The sequence below is a fragment of the Gossypium hirsutum genome, chromosome A03 (assembly GCF_007990345.1).
Source record: "Gossypium hirsutum isolate 1008001.06 chromosome A03, Gossypium_hirsutum_v2.1, whole genome shotgun sequence".
Classification (NCBI taxonomy): domain Eukaryota; kingdom Viridiplantae; phylum Streptophyta; class Magnoliopsida; order Malvales; family Malvaceae; genus Gossypium; species Gossypium hirsutum.
Window position 1 is genome coordinate 14982105 of NC_053426.1, and position 27205 is coordinate 15009309.

The window sequence follows — 27205 nt, forward strand, 5'->3', positions numbered from 1 at the left end:
TCCGGTGAACAAGCCGCCATATGCCCCGTCGGTGGCCGTTGCCGGCCACCGCGTACGTTTTTTGCTTCTTCTTTTTTTTTATGTCCTTATGATATATGGTATGTAGAGGTAAGCAAATTCGAAAATAAAATAAAAAGGAAAAAAAATAATAAATAGAAAGAAAATAATAATAATGTAATATCACCTTTTGTTTTAGATTTTGATTCTTGATATTTCAACTTTTATTTTCCTGTTTCTTTGGTATTGCTTGGATCTCTGCTTTCTTTTGTGCTTAGATCTAAAATTGTCAAATGCTTTTTTTTTGTATTTGCTCCAAAAAAAATTTCTTCTCCCTTTACAATGGTTTTAGTATGGCCTTTTATAGCCATTTACAAACTTTATTATATATATACTTAATGTCTTTCTTCTTTTTGTATGGCAGGCAAACGGTGGTGGAGGCAAGTGCTATTTGCACTATCAATACAACTAAGGCAGTGGGATTAGGTGATTTAGGGTTTCTTTTTCTTTTTCCTTTTGTTTTGGGTATTGGGCTAATTGGGCTAGGGTTAGGTATTAGGTTTGGGTTTAGTGGGTCATTTGGTTTAATCTGGGCCTGCAAATTGGGCGTGTACAGTGATATTATAACATGAGACGAAAAGTAAGCTAAACACACCGCACCACACTGTCCATCCAAAGTCATTTTAGCCTTCAATAATTGGTGCAATGAGTATAGATGAACATAGCTCATCCTGAGATCATCCTTGAAAATCCCATTGTATCCACCAACTCTATCACCCAGCATGTTGGCCAGACCAACAACCCTCATACAACCCATACAATGACACTTATGAGAGCTTGTGTGTAACACCCCATAATCTTAAACTGTCGTCGGGACAGGGTTACGAAACATTACTGGACATATCGAATAATTTATGATTATTAAACAAATAATTAACATACACATTATAATTTATTCATTAAGTCCCTTTTATGGACCCTCGAGGCAAATAATACGTGTTAGAAGTGAATCGAGACTTGTTTGAGTGCTCCGAAAATTTTTCGTAATTTTTATTTATTTATTTATTATTTTTTTGTGAACTCAATATAACCTCTTTATAAACATTTAATCTTCCTTGCAATTTCAAACAGCAACCAATTTACAATCAAAATGACAACCAATACATTTTCACATTCAAACATACCTAATTATGCCTAAAACATTGACTTGATAATTTACTCAATGAACATTCTTAACATCATTTAAAATTGGCTAATAGACTTCATTCATTCTCCATTTCAAATTTCATACCATATACACCATTTCATATTTAACATCTCACTTAACTAATTTCAAAACAACATTTGACATCCTTTACAACTACTATTCACATTGACTTATAAATTTAACCTAGGTACATGCGACATTTACCAAAAAGAGAGATACTTCACCGAAGTTTAGCTAAGGTCGGGATTGTTCTGGATGCTGAACCGAAACACTTGATTTCTACTGATCATCGCACGAAAACAACCACACGCTGAGTATAGATATACTCAATGGTATTACCATAATTCAAACTTGTAACATTATACAATAAATTATATACATTCAATTTATACCTACAATTATTCAATAATGATTTCATACTTTAAATCAACTTGTTCAATAATTACAATAAGCATTATTTCAAATCTTGTATTTAATTGAATTCTTACATTACTTCACTATCTCAATTTCATTAGATTTTTCACATCTCATTCCAATAGCTCATTTCATTTCATATACGATTCATTCAATTTATTCAATACCAATTCTATTGCAATTTGTTCTTTTATCCCTATTAACATAACTCGAACCTTGGCAGATACACGGATCTAACCAACACACCAATACGGCACATTGTGCCTAATAAATATTGCCGAAGCAAACGGTACTCAGTACCTAATCAATATATCAGAAGTAATAATACGACACACATGGTGCCTAATATGACACATATAGTGCCTAATCAACTCGAGGTCGAATATCTCTAAATACTTCCAATCCTATGACATGCCAACCATATCCGACTTAGCCCGACTAGTTAATAGGGTATTCAATATACTTTCTCAATTTAATTTCAATAAAATCCATATCAATCACCAATTTCCATATTCCAATTCAATACCATAATAGTTCAATAATTCAATTCAAACCATTTCAATTTCCATTCAATAATCATATTTTAATTTCATTTACTCAATTCAATATACATCTCAATTACTCACATATAATCACAATTCAATCTAATTCATTCAAGTTAATACTAATACTTACCTCAATTTGCTTATCATGCATATTAATTTAAAATTCAACAATTAATAATTAAATTCGAATTATGGTAATACGAACTGAAATTTCTCGATCTATTCCTCGTTCACCTTTTCCTTTCCTTTCTTGGTCGACGAAACTAGTACGATATTAGCTATGTAATTAAACAATTAAAAATCATCAATCACACATTTCCATCTGATATTTCCTTTTATACATAAATTTTATCTAAGTTCCAATTTAATCCCTAAATCAATACTAATTTTTATTTTACTAAAACTATTCCATATTCTCATTAAATTTCTTCTATAAACTCATTTTAACTCTTCAATTTCACCATAAGTCCCTAATTTTGAAATTCTTTCAATTTAATCCCTACTATTCAAAACTTACACTTTATTTTACAATTCAATCCTTTACTAACTTCTAACTTGAAATTCAATTAATTTAACCCCTAATTCATCAATTAATTCAACATAACTCATGTCTAAAAATCTATCAACTAACAAAATTTCAACATAAATCATAACATATTTTGTTCTAGGTTTCTAAAAACTCAAAAATTTTAATAAAAAAAAGACTTAAATTAACTTACCAATTAAACTTCAAGCCTTGAAATTTCCCTTTTCTTTCTTTTCTCCTTTCTTTCTTTCCTATTTCGTTTTCTATTCTGTTTCTTTGTTTCTTTTCTATCTTTTATTTCTTTTTATTTCATTTGTTTCATTTGTTTATTAATAATATTATAATAATATACTTATATAATAAGTAAACATATATGTATTTTACAAATGTATGTATACTAGTATTACACATTTCATAAAATTTACCATACATTTCTTAAGATTTAGTTAAATTTTACATAATAATATAATATAATATATTTTATAATTAAAATAATATATTAATATATTTAAAACATAAAAATCTAAGATTTTATCATACTTATGCCGCCTCATTTATGGGACTTGATATATTTGCCTATTTAGTTCCTTTAGCTTTTCTCTAATTTATAATTAAACTTTCACCCCTATTTCAATTTAGTTCTTTTTCCTAATTACTCCTAATTAAAACGAATTCACCTAACTAAAACTTAATTAAACACACAACTAGCTTCATAAATATTTTTAATAAATATTTACAAATTTATTTTACTAAGCCGGAAGCTTGATACTATATTTTTCCGATGCCCGTAAATTTTGGATCATTACATTGTGTCCCCAATAACTTGAGTACAACATTGCATTTCCCCCTCCACCAAATTTCCATCAAGTATAGGCATCTAATGAATAAACAACAAAGAATTGTAACTCCAACCAAGTACAATTTGGGATTTGGTAACTTTGAAATTTATTATTTATGAAATTATTATTTTTAAAGTTTTTGTTTGAGATTTAACATATTTGAAATTTAAGATTTTGAATTAATTTAAATTTATTATTTGGATAATTTAAATTTAGATTTGGATTGTAACTAATTTTGAGCCTTAAAAACAAATTTTTAAAATTTAATTATCTAGGAGGATTTTGAACATTGTTATTTGAACTAGATTGGGTCAGCCAGTCAGATCGAGAATTGGACAATGTATCGGTTTAGAGAAAGGTATTAGATTGATTGATTTGAGAATCAGTACAAACTTGTTGATTGGGCGGTAGACTAGTTAAACCAATTTTTTCATATAATTTTTTAATGATTTATTTAATAGAATTGAACGGACTAGTTGAATCGATCATAGCAGTCAAACCGATCAAATTGATTGGACTCGCAAATCGATGGCCTAATCAATTCAACCACCAATTAGATTCTAAAAATCACATAGGACTAACTGGTCAGACTGATTGCACTGGGCATAGTTGGACTTACTTAAGTATAAATTAAAAGTCAAGGGTTTAAAATTAAAATTGTAAAAATTATGGTGTAAATGAAAATTTTAAATTTTTATAGTATTAAATTAAATGCATGAAGTTTCATCATTGTTTTCAAAATCAAATTGGACTAACCGATCAGACCGATTGGATCGAGAATTGATCGGGGTACCAATTCAAAATAAATGATCAAATTGATTGATTCGTGAATCGATCAAACTAGTCGAACCGATGGTCGAACCGATTGAATTAATTTTTATCTATTTTTAAATATATTTTATTTTAATAATTTATTCAATCGAATCGATTGGATCTGTTGGGGTGGTTGAACTGAGAATTGATGGTCTGGCAGGTTCACTTACTAGTCCAATTTTAAAAAACTTGAGCTCTGTTGATGATATATTATGAATAAAATTAATTTTTTTTATTGTTTGGATTTTGAATGAAATACGAAAGAAGAGAGAAAAAAATTCTCATATTTTTTAATTAATTAAAATTCCAAATTTTAAAATCCAAAAATTAAATCTTTATGAAATTAGACTTGAATTTTCAATTTATTATTATTATTATCCAAACAAATAATTTGAATATTCAAATCCAAATCTAAATGTTTTAATCCAAGGAACCAGTCAAACACTTAATTACATGAATGTCCTCTTATGCTTTTAAGTGCAAAGCCTTTCTCACCATTTTGACCACAAATGCCAAGAAATGATATTTATGTCTTCAATTTGTAGATTTGAACAGCTTGGTCCTAGTTCCTAACTCACTTTTATTACATAATTCACCTTTAGAGAAATGTTGAAGTTCCAATTAGTAATAAAAATTAAAATTTTCATCACAATTTTACGCATAATTTATTTTCTTTTTTTAAAAATTCGACCGATGACTAACAAATCATTTATATCACATAAACATTAAATTAAAAATATTACATTTTAGCGGACATAATCTTTTAACACTCATTTATGTAAAAAAAAATTCTCAATTTTCACCATTGTATTATGAATTGTATTAAATTTTACATGGGTGTAAATAGATCGAAATAATAAGAATGTGATAGGAGGTAATTAAATATAATTTTTTTATACAAATGGTAATGATAGGGGCTATTACTTTTTATTCTGTATGTAACAATGAAAGAAGAAATTATAATGATGAATCAGAAATATAATTTAATTATTAAAATAAGTAACATAAATTTAGATTTATTATGTAGTAGGTTCATGTATTATGAAAAAAATGATATTGATATAAAATTCAAGAAAGAAATTTGGTATTCACTAAAAAACCAAATAAAAGAAGAAAAAGAATGTTATAAATAAAACAAAAGGCAATGTACACTAATGATACAACTTGAACTAGCCACGTCAGCCAACCATTCCTGATTTTAGTTAACGGCGTCCAAAAACCCATCAAAAGCGTTTCACTTTCACATAACCGCAAGCCCGGAATACCCAAACGGAGATAACGGAGATAAGGGAGGGATACTGAATATTCCCTTCATATCTTCACTATCCCAAAACCCCGTCCAATTTGACGGCGTTAAACATACTCCCGGCGTCACACTTCCCTTCTCCTCTCTTTTCACTACTTTACTCTCCACTCTCCCTTCTTCTTCTTCTTCCTCTCTTTTTCTTTTTATACAAGCTTTACTTAATTCAGAGTGGGTTGAACTTGATTTTCCAGCTTCAAGAGGAAAATTCAATATAGCTTTACTTCCACGAAGCTTAAACGCAGCTTCATCATAAGCTTTAGCAGCTTCAATGGCGGTATCAAAGGTTCCCAGCCAAACCCTCGCACCTTTTCTGTTGGGGTCTCTAATTTCAGCTGCATATTTACCCCAAGGTCGTCTCCTAACACCCCTGTAATGCCTCTGCTCGTCGCTTACGTTCACTTTCGGTGCGGGAATGGCGACGTTTATAGCAGGACGGCGTTGGCTTAGAGTAGAATGTTTCATCTGATTGGGGCTATGAAGTTGAGAGAATTGTGGGGTTTCCACTATATGATGAAGACTGGCAAGAAAAGAATCCATGGAAGCAAAGTCAGTAAGAAGATGTTTTCGAATGAGTTCCAAGGCTAATGTTTCTTCAGAAGATGTCATTTGTAGGAAAAAGAGTTGATTTGAGTGGAAAGGCAAGAGTTGGCCGGGGTATATAAAGGGAAGAAAAAGCAGTTGAAGGGGGAGATTTCAGACAAGTTTCTAGGATAGACACTGGAAGTATCGTGGGGGACCACAGCACAAGTTGATCTCTTCTCGTCATTTTTATATTCCGCAAGGGTCCCACGCCCATACTAATCTTACTTTCCAGGGTGCTTCTTCTTCTGCTAATTCATACAATATGTATAATAAGTTAGATTATGGACTATAATTGCTTTGTATATTTTACAAAGAAATGTTGAAAAGATGTTCATTCAAACTAATATACAGTTTTCAATGTCTCTAAGACTTTTAATGACCACGTTTTTCAAATCTAATTAATTAATAATAAAACCAGTCAACAAACATTTTACCTTGCAAAACTGGATAACTTGTTCGCCTATACCTATTTAAGTTTTGGATCAATGAAAGGGAAAGTGAATCCAGACATACCAGTCAAACATGTAAATTATTTATTCAACATTTATGTATTGGCCACTTGCTTTTAAATAAGATCAACGGCTGATGGGTGATGATTGGAGGTGGCCACCTTTTTTGACAGCCACACAATTTCTCCACACTAATTTTTTGCGATTAATCTACTGAAAATTCCAACACTATTGCAATTCAAGATTTGGAGGGAGGTGTTTCATGTACTGAATTTTTTGGGATAATACAAAAACTCGTCTGTACTTTGACAAAAATTTCAATGCAATACTCTAATTTATTTTTAATTTGTCTAATGTGGTATATCATCTTTTATTCCTTCTATTGATATCATACTCTAATTTAATAGTGTTTAACTTTTTACATTAATTGACACATTTTCCAGTGAAAGAATGACATGTAACACTGTAGGCTAGAAAAGATAACCTAAACGGTTAAAAAGAGGACTTAAAAAAATTTCTCCTTTTTTTTAAAGTCAAAACTTCAAAAAAAAATGTTTATTTTGTTGGCAGAAAGAATGGTTCATTTCTATTTGTTTCTTCAAATTTTCTTCTCTTTATTCTCTAACATATTTTTCTCGCTTCTCTTAAATTCTCGATTCATTATTTTTCTCCAAGAATCTGTGGCTTTCACTATGATAAAGAGCTCCCTTTGAGCTATAAGAACGATTCATCCCAAGACCCAAATTTTGGGAATTTTGGATTTAAGAAATTTGGGAATTTGATTGGGATTAGAGAGTCAACCATTTTTGTTTTTATTTTGTTTAACAAATTAGAAATAATAAAAAATCAAAGAGTATTCGTTTAAGTCAATTGTTGGGGTTTTTATTTTCTATTTTAAGTTGCTTAACTCGATTGGGATAGGGAATCAACGATTTTGTTATGGTATTTTCCGTTACCGACATGAAACCTGAATTGTCGACTTGCGACCCGATAGGAGGGCTCTCAAGCCCAGTCTGCGAGCCCTATATTAGGGGTTTGTCGGGGGTTCGTGAGGAGGGCTCGCAAGCCTAGTTTGCATGTCCCTAAGTGTTTACAGGTAGAGGTTGTGAAGTTAAGCGAGTGGACCAATGAATACGTGTTAATCTAAAACAACATATGTATTGGCATGCATGGAGCCTACCTAGGACGTCATTTCAATGAATAGTAACCATGTCTTATAAATATTCGATTCTCCCCATCTTGAAGACACACATCAAAATACTCAATAATTTGGTGCGGTGAGCATGGTGAATTTTCGATATTTAGATTCTCAATTAGAAATGGCTCACCTCGATGACAATTTCCCCATCAATTTCTTTTCTAGACAGCTTGAGAATTATGGTGCTAGGAATCAACCTAGTGAGATGGATTTATTCGCTGGTTGGTTTGCGGATCGGCTAGAGAACCTAGGTAACTTGGCTCATGCAGGAGCCTCAAACTCTTTGGACTTGAATGTCCCCGTTGGTCATGGAAACCCTTCTTGCCAGGGGTTATCATTCCCTTTTGACTGGGAGGCATTTCCACAATAATTTATTACTCTTCAAGAATAAATGAGATTGATGAGAAAGCAAGTGACTTTGCAAAGTGCTAGATATGAACAACAACAAGCGTTGAAACAAAATGAAAAACTTAGGAAGAAGGTACAATCTGATAACTCTAATCTCCATGGTAATAGAAATGTTTATGAGGGTAGTTTTAGGTTACATGCAAAACCTTGGTAGAACAAAATAGATGCTCTACGAATAGATGTGCGAGCTTTGTATCTGGATTCTGAAGACATGGATTGGCTATTCTTTTCCAATAATCTGTTGGTTGCTGAGGTAGTAGCGGTGAGTTTACTGTCAGATTTTAAGGTCCTTAAAGAAATGCTCGAAGGTAGAAGGGACCCGCGAGCTCACCTCATATAGTACAATGATTACATGAATGTGTTGGGAGCTTCCGATGCTGCGAAGTGTAAAACTTTCTCAACAACCCTCAAGGGAAGTGAAAAAGATTGGTATTTGTCCCTCTCGCAAGGTCCTATTCAAAGTTTTTCACAGTTAGGACAGATGTTTTTGGGTAGATTCCGAGCGCACAAGACAATAATGAATACTAATGTCTGTTAAATAGAAAGAGCGAGAAAGTTTGTAAGATTATGTTAAGCATTTTCACGCAATAATGTAAATACAAAGAATCTAGAAGATCAATAGGCCATTGATTCTTTTATCATAGGAGTCTTAAACGAGCACATACAGTATTTGTTCATAGACAATAAAACACAAAGTTTAGCAGATTTGCATGAATTGGCTCACAAGTTTGTTGAGGCGGAAGAGATTAGGAGGGAAGCCCGTGGTACATTGTAGAGAGAGGATAAAAGTTCTAGGAATAGAGAACCGTTTCGCAATCGTTAGGGTCCATCTTTTCAGGCTTTGCGTGTGCAGGGTAGTGGACAACAGAAAGGGCAATCACAAGATGATTCACCCAGAACTTACCAGAGATCGTAGCCTAAGCATGTAAAAAGGTACCCTCATTATGGTAAATTTAAAACTTATACTTGTTTGAATGCTACACGTACATATATTCTGAGTCAGATCAAAATTTGAGTATTTTGTCAACTCTTCCACATATCAGGCATAACGCAAGAAGATCAAGTGCAAGAGAAAGGTGCGCCTTTCATGAAGATGGAGGTCATAAAACTAAAGAATGTTCTTTATTCAAAAACGTTATTGTAGAAGCGATTTGCAACGGCAAGCTCAATGATTTTGTGGCTTAGAATAATTAGCAACATGGGCAGAATTCTACCACTAGTGATGGGTGAAGTGTTGAGGTTTACGTTGATGATCTGCTAGTTAAGGGTTCTACCATTAGTGAGCATGTGAAGAATTTGACTGGAATGTTTGTTGTGTTGTGAGCTTATAACATGAGGTTAAATTCGGATAACTATACTTTTGGTGTTAGAGTTGGTAAATTTTTGGGTTTCACGATCTCATAAAGAGAAATTGAGGCAAACCTAAAAAAGATTCATGCTATCCTGGATATGCCCCCTCCGAATATGGTAAAGGATATGCAGTGTTTGACAGGAAGAGTGGTCGCACTTAATAGGTTTATCTCACGAATGGCAGAAAAATGTTTACATTTTTTTAAAGCCCTGTGCACTTCGTTTCATGGGCCAAAGATGTAACACCCCCTACCTGTATCTGTCGCTGGAATAGAGTACGAGGCATTACCGAGGAGTACAAAACACTTACAGATAATTTAAATATATTTTCATAACAACTTGTCTCGATTTCATACCATTTCATATTTAAGGTTTACTCACCAAAGTATTTGAAATATCATCTTTATGCAAATAGCACACATGATGTACATAATTCCATAATTAAGAATGAACACATTTATCAAACATATTCCACATTCATATATCAATGTCTCACGTTTCCATATATCAATAACCGTCATTTTTCTTATTTTTTAGATAATTATGTGTAACAATTGATAAGCATGCAGTTCACTGTTTCTTCCTGTTAATCACAATTTCAAATGAGAAATTCGTGTGAATGAGCTCAACCTCATTAGGTGTTTAAATTCTACCACTTTGATTCACATACTCATAATTTACTAACATATCATGTCAAACACAATCTCTGAATGACAAAATCACATAATTGAGCTCAATAATAATAATGATAACATTACTTACATTTCTTTTTCCACACATTACATTTACGACTTACCAACTTGTCCATTTAAGGAACGGCTTACGGATTTGAGTACATCGTGATCTGAAGCCCGAAGTCTAGCTAAAGCACATAAGTACTAAACGGAAGCCCGAAGGCTAACTGAAGCACATAAGAGCTGAACTGAAACCCCAAAAGGGTTGACTGAAACTCATATGAGTTAACGGAAGCTCATAAGAGCTAAACGGAAAGCAAACACAAGAATTCGCAACAAATGCTGAATCTCGGTTTACTTGGGTAATTTACCGTCAATTCATCTTTTTCACTGAAAGATCGTACCCATTTCCTACGTTCCGTTCCTTCGAAATTCTCAGTTCAATTTCATGACTTTTGTACATAATTTACTTATTTTCAACAATTAACATACATAAATATTAATCACCATTCATAAAATAATATTGAAATTTAATAATATTAACAAATGGTCACTAAATTTAGTTATATAAACTCACAAGTTCGATTTTTGTATTATGGCAATAATCATAATTTCATAATAAATATTCCAAATAAAACATTATATCGTTTCTAATTCAACACTTATCGATTATAATCGGGCATGTGATCAATTTATACACGAGTCATTCATATATTTTTCCTCCTCCTCCTCTCCCTCCACATCTTTGGTATAAATAACACACTTGTAAGTAACCTTATCCATAATTTTCGCTAACTACTTATGTGAATATTCAAGCTATCCACCCGTGTCATAGTCACTAAATTATTTATATCTGAAGCTACGAAACTCCAAATTAAGATCCGCTAAATTTCCCAAAAACTAGATTCACATATCTTCTTACCATAAAATTTTCATATTTTGGTTGGGCCAATTAATACAGTTTATTCATTGAAGTCTCCCCTGTTCTGCTGTCTAACAGTTCCGACCCTTTTTCACTAAAAATTAATTATCTCCTCGTACAGGATTCGAATGATGTTTCTGTTTTTTTCTCTTGAAAATAGACTCATTTAGGATTCTAAACATATAAATTTAAGCCCCTAATTATTTTAATCCAATTTTTTTATGATTTTACAAAGTCAGAACAGGGGAACCCAAAATCATTCTGACCTTGTCTCACAAAATTTATCATATCTCATGATTTACAATTCCATTGCTTACATCATTTTCTCTATAAGAAACTAGACTCAATAAGATTTAATTTCATATTTTATTCATCCTCTAATTCCATTTCTAAAATTTTTGGTGATTTTTCAAAGTTAGACAACTGCTGCTGTCCAAAACAGTTTTAGTGCAAAATGTTGATTTCCATTTTGCCCCAAATTTCACAATTCATACAATTCAGTCCTTGCTCAATTAACCCCTAAATTAAGATAATTTTCTCAATTAATACTTTTCCTAAACATTATAAGTTATTTCATAACTATTGAAATTCAGAATTTCCACATAAAACTCTAACTTCAAACTCTTTTACAATTAGGTCCCAAACATTCACTTTCTATTCAATTCTTTCAATAAAATCAACATATAAACAATTTAAAGCTCTAATTCCATGCCAAATCATCGTACACTTCTAGAACATATGCATAGAAACTTTCAATTTCTTTCATAGAATCAAAAACTAATGAATTCAACAAGTGGAACTAGTTGTAAAAGTCACAAAAACACAAAAATTTCAAGAAATAATCAAGAATTGAGCTTACTTGAAGTAAAAATATGAAAAAACAGGTTAATAGAACTCTTCCATGGCGTTTTTCTGATGAGAATGCAGAAAAATAAAGAGAAATCTAGATAATTCCACTTTAGTCCTAGCTTTATTAAGTAAATTTTGCAATTTTACAATTTTGCCCTTAATTCTCCTTATTTTCTTGTTGATTTCATGCCCTTGCCGGCCAGCCCAAATAGACCTTGGGTCTATTTTCCTTTTAAACTCTCTTTCTTTTATCAATTAAGCTATTTAATCATTTCCTACAATTTTGCATTTGATACAATTTAGTCCTTTTTGTTCAATTAACTATTAGAACTTTAAAATTTCTTGACGAAACTTTAATACTAACATATTAACACTCCATAAATATTTATAAAAATATTTATGGCTCGATTTAAAATTTTTGAGGTCTCGATACCTCGTTTTCGATTCTAATTATTTTAATATTAATTTTTAGTACACTATTTCAAATTTTTTTCTAACTTCACATTTAACTTATACTCACTAAATTAATAATATTTCCTACTCATTTGTCGGATTTAGTGATATCGAATCACTGTTCTGACACCACTGAAAATTAGGCTGTTACAAAAGAGTTCCAAGTAGCCTTTGAAAAGCTCAAGTCATACTTCACGTCCCTACCACTTTTGATGTCCCCATGAGTAGGAGAAACCCTTTACCTATATTTGACTACCTCAGAGGAAACAGTTGCATCTATCTTGGTTAGAGTAGAAGATGTTCACCAGTTCCCAGTGTACTACATTAGTAAGGTGTTGGAGAATGGTGAGGTAAGGTACTCAAAAATTGAAAACTTATTTTTTTCTCTGATTGTTGCAGCTCGCTAGTTGTGTCCCCACTTTTAAGATCATCCTGTTGTTATAATGACAAATCAACCTATAAAAGATATATTATCCAAAGCTAACACATTAGGAAAGATGACGAAGTGGAGCATCGAGTTAGCCAAGTTTGATGTGGAGTACGCACCGAGAACGACAATAAAGTTGCAAATACTAGCTAATTTTATAGTTCAATGTTCTTTTGAGAAGCCTATTAGTCTAATAATTAGTTCACATCAAGAGGATGTAAACACGATTGATAGCTCAAAAAGGTAATTAGTCTATGTTAATGGTTTTACAACAAAAACATAATCACGAGCAGGAGTACTTCTAATTGATCCTAGCAAGAATGAATGACAAGATGGGCTATCATTTGGTTTTCAAACATCCAATAATGCAATGGAATATGAAGGTTTAAAATCAAGATTACAATTAGCTCATCAACTTAGGGTGAGGGACCTTGTTGTGCAGACTGATTCTCAGTTAATGGCAAAACAGATAATTGGTGAATATGAAGTGAGTGAGTCAGTTCTAAAGAAGTATCATTCAATTGCAACCCAATTGCTCATAAGATTCGAAAAAATACAAGTCAAGCAACTTTCAAAGAAGGATAACACGTATGCAGATGCTTTATCTAACTTAGCATCCTCGGTTGTCATTGAACAAAGAGGAAAATTTTGTTGGAATATAAAGACATCCTAAGCTACAACATCCCACAAATTTTAGCTTGGATCAAAATGAAACATAGATTACTCCAATAATTCGCACGTTATAGGGAGAGGAAAGTCATATAGACAAGAAAGAGCTCGGAAAGCTATATAATTAATTAAAACAATTTATTTTGTTATACAACTGCTAGGTATACCCTTCTAGAAGGTGTACTATATAGAAAGGGGTATTCACATCCATTGCTACGATGCTTAGCACTTTCTGAGGCTAAATATGTGATGCGAGAAATTCATGATGTCATTTGTGGCGATCATTTGGTGGAAGGTTATTGGCGCAGAAAGTTATCAGATATGGGTATTATTGGTTGATAGTACAAAAGGATACTCACTATTTGGTTTGAACTTGTGACTCTTGCCAGAGGTATGCTCAAGTGCAGCGATAATCAATAGGCCTTTACAAATTATATTAAGTCCTTGGCCATTTGCGACCTAGGGAATTGATATCCTCGGTCCATTCCCAATAGCTATAGCTCAAAAGATGTTCATAGTGATGGCTGTAGATTATTTCTCGAAGTGGATCGAAGCTAAAGCTCTGGCGACCAATACAGAAAGGTAAATGGAATCTTTCCTTTGGATATCAATCATGTGCAAGTTTGGTAAACCACGCTTGATCATAATGAATAACAACATACAGTTTCAGGGAAAATTCAATAATTTTTGCAAGGACCTACAGATTACCTTAACTCAGAGTTATGTAAAAATACCACAAACAAACGGTCAAGTTGAGCTAATGAATAAAAAGATTTTAACAACCTTGAAGAAAAAGGTAGACGATGCTAAAGGTGCTTGGTTGGAGTAATTGACAAGAATTATATGGGCTCTATGAACTTCACCTCATACATCAATAGGCTCTGAGACTTAACCTCGATCTCATTGATGAAGTTAGAGAAATAATAGAGGTTAAGAATATAGCACGTGCTCAACATGTGGCTCGGTACTATAATTCCAGAGTTAAGAATAAGAAATTCCAAGTGGGTGACCCTTTTGTCAGAAATACTGAAGCTATTTTCCCAGCACCACAACAAGGAAAAATAGATCCAAGCTAGGAGGGACCATACAAGGTTATAGAGAATTTAGGTCATGAAGCATACAAATTAGCAAAAATGGGAGGAACTATCTTACTATGAACATGTAATGCTCAACATTTAAAGAAATATTATGTATGAGTTTCTTTCCTTCAATAAAGTACTCTTATTCTAGAATGATAACAACCTAAATCTCTCTGAGTTACCTGATTTAAGATCGCAACCTAAATCTCTCTAAGTTAACATATTTAAGATCACAACTCCCAAACAGCTTGTGAACTTACATTCCCAACTAATGTTTAAAGATTAGTTGATTTAAAATCGTAACCTAAATTTCTCTGAGTTAACATATTTAATATCGCAACTCCCAAATAGCTCACGGACCTACGTTCTCAGATGATATTTAAAGGTTAGCTGATTTAATATCGCAACCTAAATCTCTCTAAGTTAGTTTATTTAAGATCTCAACTCCCAAATAGCTCACGGACCTATGTTACCAGTTGAAGTTTAAAGGTTAGCTGATTTAAGATCGTACCTATATCTCTCTGAGTTAATTTATTTAAGTTCGCAACTCCCAAAAAAATCGTGGACCTACGTTCCCAATTGATGTTTAAAGGTTATTTGATTTAAGACTGGAACCTATATCTCTCTAAGTAGCTGATTTAAGATTGCATCTCCCAAACAACTTGCAGACCTACATTCCCAATATGATGTTTAAAGGTTAGCTGATTTAAGATCGCAACCTATATCTCTTTGAGTTAGCAAAGTTAAACTCACAACTCTGAAACAGCTTGACCTACGCTTCTAGTTAATGTTTAAAAGTTACCTGAGTTATGCTCACAGCCTTCATTTCTTTGAGTTAGCTGAGCTAAACTCACAACTCCAAAACAACTTGCAAACCTATGCTTCCAACTAATAAATTTTGACAAAACTCGCTGACCCACACTCTTAGTTTATGTTTAAAGGTTAAATGAGTTATGCTCACAACCTTCATTTATTTGATTTAAGAAAGTTAAGCTCGCAACTCTGAAACAACTCGTGAATCTGCATTCCTAGCCAATATGTAAAGGTTAATTGAGTTAAGCTCCCAACCCAAGTTATGTAAGACTATTTGAGTCAAAATTGGTTAAGAATCACATAAATAAAGCCATTGGGCTGCACTATGTCAATTGAACGCTCATGAAAGCATATTAAAAAATTTGGCTAAGTCTATTTCTTTGTTATTAACAATATCGTTGTGCAACAAGATATTCGTAAAAAGGTATAATGACATAACATTAACAAGTAAACTTAAAAAATTTTCAAAACTCAAAGTTTTCATTTCATATTTCAAAAAAAAAATGAGTACAATATTACACAAATTAGGGCATATCTGTAATACCCCTACCCGTATCTATTGCCGAAATAGGGTACGAGGCATTACCGGAGTTTACTGAACATTTTCAGATGATTCTAAGTCATTTATTATTCATATTTTGAAAATAATCATAACGTCTCTCTATTGGGCCCTCGAAGCCCCAAACATACATTAAAAACCAACCGGAATTAAATCGGGATCATAGAAAAAAAATTTCGCAAAATCTTAAATTTTATTTTCATCTAAGTACTTACTATTTCAATGCTCCTTATAATTAAACATGTTACCATTCAATCAATAGCTTGGCACTTGTCTAAACGTCAAACAACATCATTGTTAGTATACTTGCACATATTTCATCTAAATTCAACATTGATATACTTATTTTCTCGACATATCGCACTTGAGTTTAATAATCGTCTCAACTTACATAATTTCCTTGTATCAACATATCAAAGATAATCATATATGTACATGTCATGAAACATATCATGCTCTTACCATTTCTTCATAAGCATATATCATTCATTTCATTATATCAATATTTCATGCTCCATCATTTCATATATTTTATGTATATTTATTCCGGTAATAGTTTATATCAAACTTAACATAAATTATATTCCATGTACTTATACTTATTTCATTTATCTATCTTCATAATTATTTCATACAACTATTTTGTACATATATTTCCATATTCCCAGTTCTTGTAAACATTTCACACAACCATTTCATATAACCATTCGTCATCTAATACGTATTACCTGAATATCAATTGTTCAATAGATGTCATAGTGTCTCCCATCCACAGTCTTATTTATCTTTGACATAATGCCATAGTGTCTTTCAACTATGGTCTTACTCATTTTCTGTCATGTTGCCATGGTATCTTTCAACCATGGTCTTATTCATTTCATGTCACGTTGCCATGGTATCTTTCAACCATGGTCTTATTCATTTCATATCACATTGCCATGGTATCTTTCAATCATGGTCTTACTCATTTCATATCACGTTGCCATGGTATCTTTCAACCATGGTCTTACACATTTCATATCAGGTTGCCATGGTATCTTTCAACCATGGTCTTACACATTTCATATCAGAGAGCACACTCCCACGAACCTCATCCTTACAGTGGGATTACCAGTCCAGGCTAAATCCCTTGCAACGACAATTACTCTAATGAGCTTGGTCTAAATTACCAGTCCAGGCTAAATTCAGACCCTAATTCGAATTACCCGTCCGGGCTAAATCTATTTTACACGTATTCTTCGGGAGGGCTATATCAAGATAGGATCACCCGTCCGGGCTAGATCCTTTTTACCGTCAATTCCTTTTCAGAGATCCATCGAATTTTCCTTTCATTCAATCGGGATTTATTTTCAATTTATATCGAGTATTAGCAATATTTCATCAATTATCATGAATTGAACATTCAAATCATATTTTTATCACATAACCACATTTTTCAAGTATTTAAAATACAATTTAGGTTACATAAACTTACCTCATTACTTGTTTGTGTTTATAATTTCATTAATCCGATATCTTTTCTTTTCCACGATCAAGTCTCATATTTGAGTCGTCTAGATCTTTATAAATAAATTTGATCATCATTTTCATTCATTTCATATTCTAATGCATTTAATTAATGCTCTAAGAAAAATTACCATTTTGCCCCTAAACTTTTAATTAATGACGATTTCATCCTTAGGGTCAGGAAAATAAAATTCTTGCAATTTAATCCTTATTTCCAGCTATTATTCTCATACATATTGATAAAAATCCATGAATTCTATAAAATATCAAAATTTTCAATAATTTCAAAACTTTTCAATTTAATCCCTAAAACATGTTTTCCCCCTATCTTGAACTAAATTAATAATTTCATTCAATTTTGTAATTTAAATAATAAAATTAATCCATTTCACGCAATTTGGTCATTTCTGACATTTTCACAAAATTGCCCATAAAGTTTTACTTTTATTCAATTTAGTCCTTGAGCCTAAAATATGCAAATTAGCCATGCTAAATGAATATTCATATATGTTTTCCTCCTCCTCCACTCCATTCTACATCCTTAATGTATATAACACACTTGTAAGTAACATTATCTATATTTTTTTATTATTTACTTTTATGAATATTCAAGCAGTCCATCTATGTCATAGTCACTAAATTATTCAGATCCGCTAATTTTCCCTGAAACTAGACTCATATATCTTCTTACCATAAAATTTTCAGAATTTTTGGTTTAGTCAATAAGTACAGTTTATTCTTTAAATTTACCCCTGTTCTGCTGTCTGACAGTTCTGACCCCTCTTCACTAAAAATTAATTATCTCCTTGTACAGAATTCAAATGATGTTTCTGTTTGTTTCTATTGAAAATATACTCATTTATAATTCTAAACATATAAATTTAAGCTCATAATTATTTTTTCCAATCTTTTATGATTTTCCAAAGTCAGAACAGGGGAACCCGAAATCATTCTGACCTTGTCTCACAAAATTTATTATATCTCATGATTTACAATTCCATTGCTTACATAATTTCTTCTATAAGAAACTAGACTTAATAAGATTTAATTTCATATTTTATTCATCCTAAAATTAGATTTCTATAATTTTTGATGATTTTTCAAAGTTAGACTACTGCTGCTGTCCAAAACTGTTTTAGTACAAGATATTAATTACCATGTTATAACACTCTTATTTTCTTTTTCTACATCATTTCTCATCACTTTCTCTTATTTTCTCTTCACTATCATATCAAGAACATAGGACCTTATGTAAGAAAACTCTACTATAACATTATTTCCATGCTTTGTCAATAATAACAAACTTAAAAAAATATTGAAATCTTGATATACTTACCTTGTTCTATTGATACTAATCTTTAACTTGATTTTCTCTTTCCTCCAGCTTCTATTTCTTGAATCCAACTTGATATTTTAACTCCCCATGGTCTCCTTAACATTTTTCTCTCTTGGTAGCTTTGGAAATTCTTTTGATTTTTGGGTGAAAATGGTGAATTTTTGGTAAAAGGACCAAATTGCAAAGAAAGTAAAATTTTCTTTCTTTCTCTCTTTCTCTCACGTTAGTGCATGAGAAATATGGATGAGAATTTCTCATCTTTCTTTCTTTATATACTAATAAAATAATAATAAAATATATTATTAAAATATTAATAAAATAATATTTATCTAATTAAATAATTATAAAATATCAAAATATCTCTAGCATATTATTACTTTCTAGATTTCTCTCTCTTCCAATTGACCATTTTGCCCTTCATTATATTTTAAAATTCCATCCTTGAGTCATCATTTAATTTGGTAAAATTGTAGTTTAGTCCCTCATAGTTATTCATCTATTCAACTTGCTCCTAATTCATCCATTTTCCTTAGTTTCTAGATCATTCTACCCTTAAAATATTTACACTATTGGTCCTTCAAATTTTTCATATTTACACTTTAACCCCTCAAATTTTGAGTATTTATTCTTGTGCAACAAAACTTTTCTCACTTTTAGAATTTAGTCCTTTCTTGAATTAATATACCATAATATACTTCCCAATATTGACATAACTTAAAATTTCCCTTTTTGTCACTTTATTTCCTTATTTTACTATATCACAGATAATATTTTACTATAAAAATTTTCGGAATATTACAATATCCCTAGCCCCTTCAGGGTTACTTGAGGCTTCGTTCTCTCTTACGTTTCTTTCACTAGCTTTACTGTTCTCATCTTCATCGGTAAGAGAAACATTAGTTTCAGTTGGATCTTCGTCCAAGTAAAAATCTTTAGAATTTTTCCATTTGGACGAGAACTCTTCCTACGCAGCTCTAGAAGAGAAGCGAACATCAAATCCCAATTGATCACTGACAACGTCGTAGAAAGTATCAAAATAAACTCTGTGTGCATCAAAAGGGCCATCAGTAACTTGAATATGAAACAAGATATTGGCATTCAGCTCATGCAGGAAGTTGTTAAAATTTTGAAGAGTTTCCTTCTTAAAATCTTCCAAATCCTCAATGCGCCTCTGTTCGAAGCTCGCCATTGCAGCCTTTTTCTCTTCCACTATTTTGCTTACAGTGGCCTTATGTTCTTCAACCAACTTCTTCATAGCAACATCTATGCTCTCTTTTTTTTTTTTGCTCTTTCAACTAAGAAAACTTCTCTACCTTCCCTCAGTGATCACCAGATGTTCAGCTGGGTCCTTATTCTTCCCCCACAGGTCTTGGTTTTCTTCATTTAGTTTGGAATGGAGCTTGCGGGCTTTTTTTAAAGCTTGCATAACATTCTGGTAGGAATTATTGAACTCCATTTTGTTGCTTCAGCTCTATTTATACCTTCTCTGAGACCCAGGCCAACCATATTATCCTCAGCCAAAAGAACTTATAAGGACAGAGCTAGTTCTTACAGAGAAGACTTCTTCACACCATTAAATGAACCAGCCGAACACATATGCTCCTTAGCTGCTTCTGGCAGAGAAATCTTCAAGTGGTTGGTGACATCCTTGGGACTATAAAGGAATTCTTTCATGCTCACATGCTCACTCCAAGGGAATAGTTCGCTAATATTACCACCTATCGTAACAAATTTTACAGGTGCACCAGCTACACCATGCACAATGATAGTGCTAAAAGTCCTTTATTTGAAGGCTCCTCAGTGGTTAGGGGATAAAAAGAAGGATCAACAGAGGGTGTGTTAATAGGAACAATAGGTGATGAACTTACATGGACAACAGTAGGTGAGCTTCCATGAGAAACAGAAGGTGAGCTCATAATAGGAAACCACGATAGTAGAAGGTCTAGTGTGGTCTGTCATTTTTATCCAATGTTGTTCTAATATTGCACTGTCTTCTTCTTCCTCATTGCTTAGCACAACATTAGCAGCCCATGTATTAGTCATGCACTTCTTACGCATATCCAGCATCACGTCCATGTATTCATTGATTTCGTGTGACAAACTAGTAGACTCATCCGAACTATCTTTAGTGTTACGAGCTGTGCCTGCATCACCAACAATTTTAAGATCAGTAGTAGCAGTAAGCAAGCTAGGGTTTGCACCACTATCCACATATGGCGAAGGCAGTGAGAACCAAATACTAGGCTTCATTTTACAGTAATTATAGAAGTATTTTGTTTGTTCTTCTTTGTATCCTAGCAGTATTAGTCCTAAGTCATCTTTAGCCCCATGTGGCCACGTGAACCTCTTAGGCTACCTTCCAACAACATCAACTATTTCATTATTATCACTTGGTTTCCATCCATTAAAGCTAAATTTTTCTAGAAAAAATTGGAATACATTCATCATGCTCAAGACATCTTCCAAATTTAGAACATGGTTCTTGTGAAGCCTCTCAAATTACGCCGAACCCCCTCCCGTTGTAATGTTTCACTGAATTAAGCACACATCCTTACTCGACGAGGACCATTTAGTAGGAAAATCGAAGCCATCAGCGAGCTTACACTTCACTTGAATATAATTACTCCGATTCAAACAAAGATTGGAACACTTATTGGAGATGATAGATTTCACGTCTTCGTGAGGGGTGAAATAATATAGACCTGATAACTTTCATCAGTTGTGGGCGTTTAGTTGGCATAGACGTTGAAAAGTAGTGAGCAGTGGTACCTCATCCTGTTGACAACACTCGATAAAGTAGGCCACTGCAATCCACTAAGAGAACCCGGATAATTAGCTAGGGGCGATCCTATAATACTCGAATAAATGGCAAAAGAAACAGTATAGAGGCAAATGACACTTCCACATTAACAAAATCAATGGCACTTTCACAATATTTGTACACATACCGTATATTTATTTCATCCATTTCAAGATAATGTCATTCATATTTCACAACCATTTCTCTGTCTGTTGATAACTAATCAATCTTCAACTCTGATGCTCATGAATGTAGAATGTAAACTAATAATGTTTTACATCCTTTATAGACCATTCTCTGAGTAAAAATCATAGATATAACATTTATAACACAATCAATTTTGTCTAACTCAACAGTAATTAACTCGTTAAATCTGATATCTCAAATCGATTCATTTCTAATTACAATATACATTATCATCATGTAGAGTTAACCAACCCATACTCAGTATTACCGATTAATATTTCTAGGACAGAAGTCCTTTTTTTGGCTTGAATGACATAAGTTCTAGTATTACTACCTTGTCTTAGTTGTATACCTCCTTGAAAGACGGATGTCTGTGAAACAACTTGATTTTAAAAAATTTTGATTTCTTTGATCAACCTTTCACGAAATATTCGGTAGATCCACATAAAAAACAGGCTCCAGTCATAACTCGATATGCATCCCTGTAGAACTTTCCACCATGATTACAACAATTTATCAACATTACGAATATTGCAATAGTAATTACCGGTGTCTACTAACCATTTTGTCTCGACTTATTTCTTATGATGAATCCAGATAAATATAACACTGCGGCTAAGAGTACCTCAGTTTCTTGGAGAGTGGAGTTGAAGACAATTTAGATATATTTCTTTTACAAGAGTCACAAAATTTTATTTCAATCTTTTTGTTACTGTCATGGATCTCTTCCATTTACTGCGCTCGATTAGACAACATTAAAAATTCCCCATATTTTTATTACTTCAACCAACATTTTAATTATATCAAACAATCCATCTTCAAAACAAGCACACATCTCATTATTCAATTGGTACAATCTCACAAGTATACTAGCTAAACTATGCAAACTCTTGTTCATACTTGACTTAGACTTGTTTTCCTATTTCAACTCGAGAAAACTCTTTCTTTTTTATTCCAAGTATCATTTATTGACATAATACTTTCTATATTTAGTTCAAAAAAAAATCCAATTAACTTTCTCTTTTGACACAATAACTAATAATGTACTACTGCTGATACACTTCGTCTTTATAATAATACTGCATATATTAAGTACTCATCAAATGAACATACCAATTCATCAGATATTCTCTGAATATTTTCTAACTCGAATTTAGCCCTAACTAAATCGTCATATGTTTTTTCCTCTAAACTCATCGGCCCCACATTTATGAATCTTATCCATGGGAAATCTATATACTCCTACAGAAGTGGAACTTTGAGGACCACAAGGTGCCAGGCTAAGCATAGTAGGGAATGGAGGTTGTGAAGCCACAAGATTAATTTATAAAAATTTCATTAATACAATGACCCATTAATTCAAAAGAACATTTTTTTACCTTATTTTTAGACATTTGCAGAACTTGCACACTAAATACTCGCTCATTGTTCGGGACTCGTGACATTACTTTTGATTTAATTAATAACGACATGATTAAAATTGACCAACATATTTTAAATCAAAGAAAATAGTGTTAGACCAGATAAAAAGCATCACACTATCACTTGTGTTTGTGGCATGTATTTCTAAACTCAACACATGCTACATTCAGTCCTAAATTGACTAAACCTGTAGTTCTGATACCACTAAATGTAACACCTCATACCCAATCCGATTGCCGAACCCGAGCGACGAGATGCTACAAATAAATTTGAAGCAATCACATGTAATTTAAAACATTTAATGATCATATAAAAATCATATTAATTATTAAAAAATGAAAACGAGATTAAATCGAGCTTTAAAATACAATATATTAGATTTGGGCATGAAAAATGACCAAACTGTAAAATTTTTAAAACTTGAACTACATATCAATACCAAGGAAATAAGTATCGATTTTTTTGGTGATAGGTATCAATACCAAAGTCGATATTGATACCATTTTGGCATTTTGTAATTTGAAAACACTGTTCATTTGGTCAAGTATCGATACATTGTTTCTTGGTATGGATACTTTTATCCTGATGGTCAAAAATCACAAGTTTGAAAGTTCATTTCATGCCAAAATCTATATCTTAATTCATGGATACAAATAGGTACACATATGACCTGCATAAAACTCACTCAATCTATTACAAACATGTCATGATTCAACCATGATTTATTAACCATCTTACCTATTATAATTAATACAAGCAATTTAAGTAAAAATGCAATCATCATATGAAACTTATTTCATCATCAATAAGGTTCCAAATACTAAATTAACAAAACCACTCATTCATGCTACTTAACAAAGACAAATATACTTACTTCTAGAACCACAAGTTACCAATACTAAATGACCATTACCATATCAATTCACAAGTAAGATATCAAAACCAAAACATGCCTACTGTTCAAATGACAGAAAATACATGCAAACCAAATAAGATCAACATGATAATTCTACTATTTACTCCATATTCATCAGAAGATCAACATGAAACACAAGCTTACCTCATATACCAATATTCACTTATTTTACATAGTTAACTAAAATATTAAATTTTACAACTTCAAAACCCTGTATACATGCCACAAACTGAAATAACCCGAGTGAAAAATACCGAAATAGAAGCTTGATAATGTGAGCCTTGAAATTGATCCGTTTGACCAGTTCTGCAAAACGAAAACTACAAAAAACAATAAATATAACTGAGTAAGCTTATATAGCTTAGTAAGTTCATAATTACTTAAACAAAATTCTTACCTTAGTTTACAATTAAGTAAACAAATATAACTTATTTAATACGTATTTTCTGTCAAGACATTTATAACAATAAGGTGAGTGTTTCACATATCATTTGTATAATCTCTCAATCATTCAATACAATATATTTGTGTATCATTCAATTAGGAAAAATTAACCATATACATCGTATTAACCAATTGATCATGTCAACTCATATTCATATTCCATTTCTTTTATACACACAACTTTGTCACTAATATTGCATTTAGTAGATAAGAGTTTCATAAATATAACTATAAACTTTCCAGTTGTTTTGATATTTTTTCGAACAACTCTTAAACACATAATTATTAATTATTCAAATTCATCACTTAACATTTCAATATTCATATAAACATATCATCTCCAAATAATTCATGAATTCAATACATATATATATTCAACATATGTCCCGATGAACTATAATAAATAGATACAGATACAGATACAGGGGTAACTACACCACACCATAATTCTCGTAAGAGCTCAAACTACAACAGGCCAGAGCACCGAAGTGCAAAGCCTGTAGGCATCATATAATCAGTATCAATACATCTCTCCACCACACCAATATAACGCGGTAATTCAAAACAAATGCTAGATTCTGATATAATCAATAATATCTCTGTACCATCACATATATTCATACAGTGTGCAAATAACCCTATTGGCATGGCAATCGTATACTAATCATTTACTACATTCAAACGGGCATTGAAACTGAATTCATCACATTAAAAAAATTAAAGGCACTTCCACAATATATGTACACATACCGTATATTTATTTCATCCATTTCGAGATAATGCCATTCATATTTCACAACCATTTCTCAATTTTCGAATAGTATACTTTTAACTTATAGATAATTATATACAGTTCATAATTAAAATTTATTACTAAATATTCAATCAATACAATTTATAATTAAACAAATAAAAATAAATTAATTTATAAACATAAAAAATTATTCAATAATTCTATGAACTTACTTAAATTATACATTCAGTTGACTCGCAAAGACAAATCTGTAAATTTCTCTTTTCCCCTGTTAACCTTCGTACAATTCAATTTTTGATCTATATAATGATTAAATTCAGTATATCAAATTCAAATACATCTTCCAACTCATTTTATGCATATGACCTTCAAATTTTTTATTATTTATACATTTCCCTAAAATTTTACATTTATCACAATTTAGTCCCTAAACCCGAAATTCCAAATTGAACAAAATTTAATAATTTTCCTTACTAGTCGAATTTCTTTCTAGACTAGTACAATCTATAATTATTCACAATTCACAAAATTTCCATGTAAATTGCAGTATTTTATCAATTTAATCTTTTAACTAAAAACTAACAAAAAAACTCTTCACAAATTAATTTAAATCAACAACCATGACTACAAATTCACCATTTAACATAAAAAAAATAACTAAGATTCATTAATAGTAAAATTCAAAATCCTTAATAATATTAAAACTGGAGGTATGGGTTAGCTGAACCTAGTTGCAACGATCTCAAAAACATAAAAATTAATAAAAATGGGTCAAAAATTCTTACCATGCAAGTGTGCTAAACCGTTGCCGAACCTTAAGCTTCTTTAATACAGGAAAGTGGTTTTTTTTTCAGTGGTAAACCATGAGAAAGATGTTGTTTTATTTTATTAATTCATTTCTTATGTTCTTATGTTCTTATGTTCTTATTATTAATATTATATTAACTTTAAAACAAAATTTATATAAAGAAAATGTTTAAAATAAACCCATTAACCGTCCACTAAAATAAAAATGGTTTATTTTCCATATAAATCCTTCCTCATTCACTAATTAATCCATTTAATCAATAAAATTCAATGATAACTAACTTTTACATCTTTTATAAATTAGTCCTTTTTAATTAATTAACTAATTCAACAATAAAATTTCTAAATCGAACTTTCACATGCTAATATAATAGGTCCATAATTATTTAATAAAAATGTTTATAGACTCAATTTTCATAAACGAGGTCTCGATATCTCATTTTTCGAAACCACTTGATTTTCGAAACAACCACTTATACCTAACTATTTATTCAGTTAACTAGAATTCACCAAATCAAAACTCAAATCAAATTATAATTGACTCGTATGAATTAAATGATAACTAAAACGGACTCACTCGTCGGATTTGTGGTTCCGAAACCACTGTTTTTGACACTATTAAAATCGGCTTGTTACAATTTCAACATAAAATACTATAGTTGAAAGTACTAAAGGTTGCAATCCAATACATAATATAATGGTAAATCCTACGTGAGGAAGGTCTTGTGCAAATTGCACTAGGTTTAAAATGGAGAGAATCATGAGTGGGAGGCATAAAGGCAAAGGTGGTGGAAGAGGTACAAGTAGAGGAAGGGTAAGAAGAGGTGACTAAGATGATTGAATTTTGCAGACATAATTGTTATTTTGTATGAAGGTAATGAAATGTTTATTTTTGTTATCCAAGTAAGCCAGAATAAGCCATATAAAGTTTTCATAAATATTGGAAAGAATTCAA

General features: G+C 31.7%; 1 protein-coding gene across 1 annotated transcript; it reads right to left on the reverse strand.

Moving 5' to 3' along the window:
- Positions 1-5445: 5445 nt before the first annotated feature.
- On the reverse strand, positions 5446-6382 carry LOC107947338 (ethylene-responsive transcription factor ERF105). The gene has a single exon (XM_016881978.2). It carries the CDS (start codon positions 6251-6253, stop codon positions 5582-5584), a length of 672 nt encoding a protein of 223 aa, XP_016737467.1. The 5' UTR covers positions 6254-6382; the 3' UTR covers positions 5446-5581.
- Positions 6383-27205: the final 20823 nt, after the last annotated feature.

Coding starts and splice junctions, on each gene's coding strand:
- LOC107947338 (XM_016881978.2), bottom strand. CDS start 6,253: ATGACATCTTCTGAAGAAACATTAGCCTTGGAACTCATTCGAAAACAT.